At 31.7% G+C, this 6,789-nt stretch overlaps 1 protein-coding gene across 1 annotated transcript; it reads right to left on the bottom strand.

Moving 5' to 3' along the window:
* Positions 1 to 504: 504 nt before the first annotated feature.
* On the bottom strand, positions 505 to 6,441 carry LOC124532482 (pickpocket protein 28-like). Its single transcript, XM_047107392.1, has 10 exons — positions 6,239 to 6,441; positions 5,265 to 5,465; positions 4,437 to 4,700; positions 3,670 to 3,784; positions 3,463 to 3,587; positions 2,390 to 2,541; positions 1,957 to 2,010; positions 1,626 to 1,720; positions 1,015 to 1,120; positions 505 to 623 (listed from the first exon to the last, which is right to left on the bottom strand). Exons 1-10 carry the CDS (start codon positions 6,439 to 6,441, stop codon positions 505 to 507), a joined length of 1,434 nt encoding a protein of 477 aa, XP_046963348.1.
* Between the last annotated feature and the right edge of the window lie 348 nt (positions 6,442 to 6,789).

Here is a 6,789-nt window from a genome sequence, read left to right as displayed (position 1 = left end):
ATTTAATTTATTTCGAATATTTTTTATTGTAATGGAAAATATAAGGAGAATGAAATGAATATCCAGTTCGGGTATGATAAAATTAAATAGTAAAATTTCCCTGACCCGTGAATCATAAAAGACTCGTGGTTATCGTTTCACTTACTAGAAGTAACAATTCTTCTGTATGAATGTGAAATTGTTAACTAACAAATAATAGACTTTTTCAAATAAAAAAAACGTAAACCGATTAGGAAAAAAAAAACGTCTGTCTAGAAATTTTATTATCAAGCATCACAATTAATGGAAAATAATCAGTAATCCTTTTCCAAAAGAAGAGCTTGTTTTACCAGATTATAAGATAATATAATGATATGATATGATATGATATGATAGATGTGACGTTCGACTCCATATCTTCGCGAAGGAATTCTTCATCGCTATGGGTAACGTTTGTAACACGAAACCATCGTGATTGTTTAAAAAAAAGTTATAAAAAGAAATTGAGTTAAATATGATAATATTTTAATGATTGCGGGTAGTTCGTGTATAGCAAAACAGGCGCAATGTTAGAAAGTATACAATCTCCATGAAACTGAGGACACTGCAACCGAGGAAGAGGCCAGCCATTCCACCAACAGCCACTGCAAAAGCAAAAACAATTTCTCTTTCAAAGTATTCTCATCAGCTTTATTTGAAGGCCTTACAAATTATTTTGTCGATGTTTTAAAAAAAAATGTAATGTAAAGTCATTGCTTAAGCACTCTTATTAATTGGCTTTTATTTTTGAAATTGATTGTGTAAAATCCATCCAAAGGTGGAAAAAACATGATAGCAGATACGCAAATGATAGATTATTGGTAAATCTTGATCACCCTCGATTATAGGCACGAGTTACTTACGGACTCCATTTTTATAAAAAAATACGTCCTAAAAGTATTGACATTTAGTTACCGATTTGATTGTGGTGGCATCAACAACGCTGACTAAGTAGATCACGTGTGAATTTAATCATCTGTTTTTTTTTATATTTACCTAACACATCAGTGAATCCGAAGATGATATCCCTACGATATCTCATTCTGGGATACGTGACTATCCCCCATTGAAAGTAAGTGCCCATAAACCATGATTGTAAATCCTGAAAATGTTCAATACAGTATTTGTAGTTAAGTTCATCTAAGCAAATATGTTTTTGTCATCAGTGCCATGAGTACTTTCTCCCTCTGATGTCTTTTCTACTCCCAAGGACTTTATACGGAGACCTAAGAATAAATGAGTAAACGTTTCGGAGATTCCCCACGAAAAGACAGCGTGGGCAGCACTGGTTTTTAAGTGAATGTTCCTGCGTAGCTAATGCCTGAATCCATTTTTAAGCGATATAAAAAGTTAGGTATTTACAAATATTTTAATGTAGAAACATTTTTACTTTAGGCACATGTTTTTTCTTCTATTTATTCATTTTTAGAAAATGCTTTAACCATTTTGTATAGTTTAAATTTTATTGAGGTAAGTCCAATGTGGCGATCTTCCGTAGGGTATCGGTTGACCTTTTTATTCTATTTCTTAATAATTTGATAAGATTTATCAAAACTCTTGTAGTTATTTTTTTTATAATTGCCATGACATATAATAATTCAACTTACATTTGATTGGATGATGTAATTCACATCGTCGCATATTGGAAAACATTCACATTTAATTTTCTTACCATTTTTCTCTCTCAGTTTGTAGAGCTGATCTGTAATATATATTAACATAAATTTATATATTAATAGAGAATGCAGGCCAAATTATGAATCGTCACAATAGCATGCGAAAGCGATCCTGTGGCGCTCGCTGAAAAGACGGAAAGGGTACCGCTGGTTTTTTAGTGGCTATTCTGGTGGGAGACTAGGGTGCAGTCCAAAACACCGGTAAGTCCCAGAAAAATTCACGTAGGGAGCGCGTAATGCGTTTTATAATCATCGTGGTTACCTTTGTGTTTAGCCAGACAGTGCATACCATTGACGTCACATATTTTTTCATCGCCTGAAAAGTAATAATAGCAAAGTTACTCGACAAGACTTTAAAAAATTGCTCAATAAAATATTTATTAATTATTGATTCAATTTAAAATCAAATCTTATTTGAAAAACTTAACTCTCTATCGTTTTAATTTCTATTACCGTCTCTGTTATATATTCTAAATAAAAATAAAATGTAATATAATATTGATAAACATTGAGAAACTGGACTTAATAAAATGACATGCTCATCTTTTATATAAAACTAGTTGTCAGACGCGACTTCGCTCGCGTTTAAGGAGGTTGGTTGCGATATGTTAGATCATCATCATCATCAGAACAGATAGACAGAGTTAGTTCCACATTTATTATATTAGTATAGATTATATATTGATACCACTTACCAATTTTCCTGTAAAAGTACGGTATACACCCACAATACCTAAGGCAGAGGAGTAACCTGCACTCCATACGGCACATTGTGTAGGAATACACGGAATTGTGTTTCAGGATATTCTCGTGCGGGAAGCGACAGCGACGTTGCGCTACGCTCAGTCTGGATAATAAGATAAATGAAAATAAATCAAGCTCATGATTCAGCGTGTCAGCCAAGGTCAGGTAACAGGACTGGCGAGTAGCACTGTGTGTAATATTACACGAACCATTTGGAGCCATTTTTGACCCCTTCTCAAAAACCGTTTGATATAAACGTGCCAAATAAATTATTCTAAGTTAAAAGGGGAAATGTTTTTTTATATAATATTAAATGAATTTCAGGAAGTATATTAGAACTTGGCACCCATTTAGATCTTACTTCTTTTGTCGTTGAAGTCAACAAGCAAGGTATATTTCATAAATTGGCTCTCATTTTACATTTATATTTTTGATGGGATAACATTTAGCCTAATCTACATAAAGCATCACCTTAATTTAGTGTTGTACAATATAATGTGTTATTTTATTGCTAAATATGTTTGTGGTAAGATGTTACATCTCTCAAAATTTTTAACATCTTATTACTACACATATCAGCTACAATAATAGACATAAATTAAAGATTGAAAATGTAACTTAAATTATTATCGGTCAACTATAACAAAGTTTGCTATAGGTTATTCTTACTTATATTATTTAGGATCTTTGATCTTAGTCTCCAATCCCGATTTTTTTATTGATAAGATAAAATAATTATACCAGATTTTGCACAGAAACACACGTAGCTTTAACTTTCTCGACACGATGGCTTTTTAATCAAATTAAATAAAAGATACCAATGTGATAATCAAGATATAAAAAAATCTAAGAAATTTTATCGTCACGTGAATTAACGAATTAACGCACTTTATTTAATCAAGTACTTTGGTCAAGGAAAGACTGTTCTCTAAATCCTAGTTATATACTTAGCGTAGTGTTCTGTAAGTCCTAGGTTTTATGTCGAAATCCCCTCTCCCTTATTACGTTTTAAAATAATACTTACTTAGCCGCTTCTGGTGCCGTGTAAACTGTCAGTGCGGTTACATAAAGTTTCATATAGAAATTCGGAGCAGAGTGCTGGTGTTTCGTTGAAATATCTGGAACTTCTAATGGTCCATGAATGTAAGCCTAGGAAATTAACAATATCTTGATAATAATTAAATAAATGTTCGAATTGTTTATGTTTTATAGAATATTGTGTAAGACTCACTTTGTATGACGTGGATATATTCATGACTTGTGCGAAAACTTCGCCGTCTAATGGATGAACGAAAAACGTAGAACTGTTCAATCCGACGAGGTCCCATCTGTTTTTCGCTCTATATCTTTTGAAAATTATTTCATTTATGAATACCAACTATTATAATTGTTCATTATTAGAACTAAACACACAATAGAGTTACTACACGAGTGATCTATCTACTTATCAAAAAGAACAATGAGAAAATATCTATAAAGTGTTTTATTAACAAACTATATTTAATTGAGCATATTAAATGTTTAAATAAGGATTTTTTTAAGGTATAGGTTGGCGGACGAGCATATGGGACACCTGATGGTAAGTGGTCACCATTATCCATAGACAATGACGCTGTTAAAAATATTAACTATTCCTTAAATCGTCAATGCGCCACTAACCTTGGGAACTAAGATATTATGTCCCTTGCGCCTGAAGTTACACTAGCTTACTCACCCTTCAAACAGGAACACAACAATACTGAGTACTGTTGTTTGGCGGTAGAATAACTGGTGAGTGGGTGGTACCTACCCAGACGGGCTTGCACAAAGCTCTACCACCATGTGAAGGTGTTTTAAGATATTTATGGTACAAAATTATAGAATATCTTTCATTTAGTTTCAATGAAATGTGTTTTTCCATAACACAAGTGCTTAAGCTACATACATTGGGATTTGAATAATGTATGTGATGTTTTCTCATATTTATTTAATTATTTTTCTTATTTTAATGAAACTCACTCAGGTGAATTATAAACCGCAACCTTCGAGTTTATAGCGTAACATAATCCCATCTCCGTTACAGTTGGTACAATATGCAAATGCACCCCTGAGGCACCTATGCTCAGGGTGGGATGAAAAGCAGAAGACAAATTCACTAATACTTCTAGATACTTCTCGGGCACAATGCCATCGTATTTCGGAACGGTGTCAAAGTTTTCAAAAGTAGCATTTGCCAGCGCCTTGATAAATATTTCCAGTTTCTCCTTGTCTTCGTTTGAATTCCTTTGAGTTTGAAAAAACAATAAGATATTAAAATGATGAGAGTGCATTAAATAGATAAATATAAAAGTAAAATACGTTTCATTTAAATAGATTCGTATGAGCACTTTTGAATCAATCCACAAGAATTTGTTAATATTTATAATAATTTATTTGTTCGAAATCATTTTTAATTTTACTGATATTATAATATATAATAATATAGCAAATTTTGCCCTTTACAAGCTAACAAATAGGTATATCTAAATATTTTTATTATTTTGTTTTTTAAATAACAAAATAATCTGTGTACACCTTAAAATTAAATTTTAATGAAAAAAAAAAACTCATTTATAGTAATACTAATTCAATTAATTTAATAATTAATTAAAAAATATGGGTTCGGAGTGTAGATTTTACCAAGAAAAACCGGCAAGAAATTTTGTAGTTATTTCTTGATCTTACGATCACATATTAATTTTGTCTGAAAAATATCCTTAAAATGATTTCAAGTGAAATGAAATTTGTTTCTACAGAGAAATACCAAACTTATCCAAAGACAAGGATGAAGATACATTAGAAACATACTTTACATAGTTGTTTAACTTCTCGGGATCGATTTTCTTGTTATCCGGACAAATGGTGACACTGGGGAAGGTCGTGTTCCACGCAAACATATCGCGGTCCATGGAAACTACAGTCGGAGAAGACTGGTAACGGATCCAAGTGGTACCGGAGAGATAAACCGTCCCAAACACAGATAGGATCACAATCGTCAGCCAGATGAACCTAAAAAGTTATGAAAAAATCAAATGGAATTCGTTTATTAAATATAAAAGCATCAGGTACCCTTACTTATTGATTGGCGAATTAAACAATAACGATGTGACCAAAAAAAGTTTGTTAATTTTGTGAAATAAACCGTTATTATTTTTGATATATTTGTTACAAAAGACTGATTACGCTATTATATCTGATTATTTTAAGATTTTCAAAGCAAATATATCAAGATTTTTACGACAGTTACACACTCATATTGCTTTGATCAGATTAATGATAAAATTGTGACTTAATATAAAAATAAAAAAATGTCTTGTACATATAGATTTTATTTGAATATCTCTTCATTCTCATTATTTGTATTTTATTTTATTTGTCGGAATAACAGCACATGGGCCAGTTGGTGGTAGGTGGAAACCTAGGGGTCATCAAGTATTAACTGTACTTATTTTTGATAAAAGATCGTTAGATGGTGGTACTTGCCCAGATAGGTTTGCGCCAACACTTACCAAGTGATTATACATAAATCTATATTTACACTAACGCTGTAAATAGAAGTAACTCTGTCTGTTACTTTAGATTATTCTCTCGGGTTTATTAGAATCTCGGATAGAATATATGCTACTTTTATACACCTCTTGAGAGGATAAAATGCAGGTGACCGTTATGCTGTAAATTGTGTGCTATAGATATAAATTTAAAAATTCAAAAAAGTCCAGTCAGCTAATATAAAATAAATCGTTGAATCTGTAATATTTTTATAAAAATTGAAAGTGACTTACACTTCACACGGGTGGCGATCCGTTACGACGAGATGATTCAAGCCATGTATCGAAGAAGTTTCTAGAAACATCACCAAGTAATTCTTAACCTTCTCTTTGATTCCGGAAGAGGATTTCTTCTTATCAAGTTCAACCTTCAATTTTCTTTTACGTAGAATCTCATTTTCAATTAATTGAGCTTGGTACGGACGGTTAGGTAACATTGCAATATATTTTAAACACCAAAAATGTATTGAAAAGTAGTCCTTATTATCATGTATTAAAGGTTAATATTCTACTAAATAATTACTAATTATTTGATTTACACCACGTTTCTGATGAGCTGTTCTTCGATAAGTCAATTCAACAACTATATGATTCAAGCAATTACAACCTATCGTGTTGTTAAACTATTATCCCATAACTATTACAAACGTAACAAATTCTACTTCAATTAATATAAGCCAAACATAAACCATAACAGCCGTACGTATGCAAGCAAATATTGTATTTATAACAATGGTATTAAGACTACATTTATATAACTGAAAGTACATTTGTGATGTTACGTA

This window comes from Vanessa cardui, chromosome 9 (assembly GCF_905220365.1).
Source record: "Vanessa cardui chromosome 9, ilVanCard2.1, whole genome shotgun sequence".
Lineage (NCBI taxonomy): Eukaryota > Metazoa > Arthropoda > Insecta > Lepidoptera > Nymphalidae > Vanessa > Vanessa cardui.
Note: the sequence above shows the minus strand (reverse complement) of the source record. Positions and strands in the feature narration are given on the sequence as shown.

Coding starts and splice junctions, on each gene's coding strand:
- LOC124532482 (XM_047107392.1), bottom strand. CDS start 6,441: ATGTTACCTAACCGTCCGTACCAAGCTCAATTAATTGAAAATGAGATT. Junction 3,588..3,669: donor ATATATCCACGTCATACAAA/GTGAGTCTTACA, acceptor TTAATTTCCTAG/GCTTACATTCATGGACCATT. Junction 2,011..2,389: donor GTACTTTTACAGGAAAATTG/GTAAGTGGTATC, acceptor ATTACTTTTCAG/GCGATGAAAAAATATGTGAC.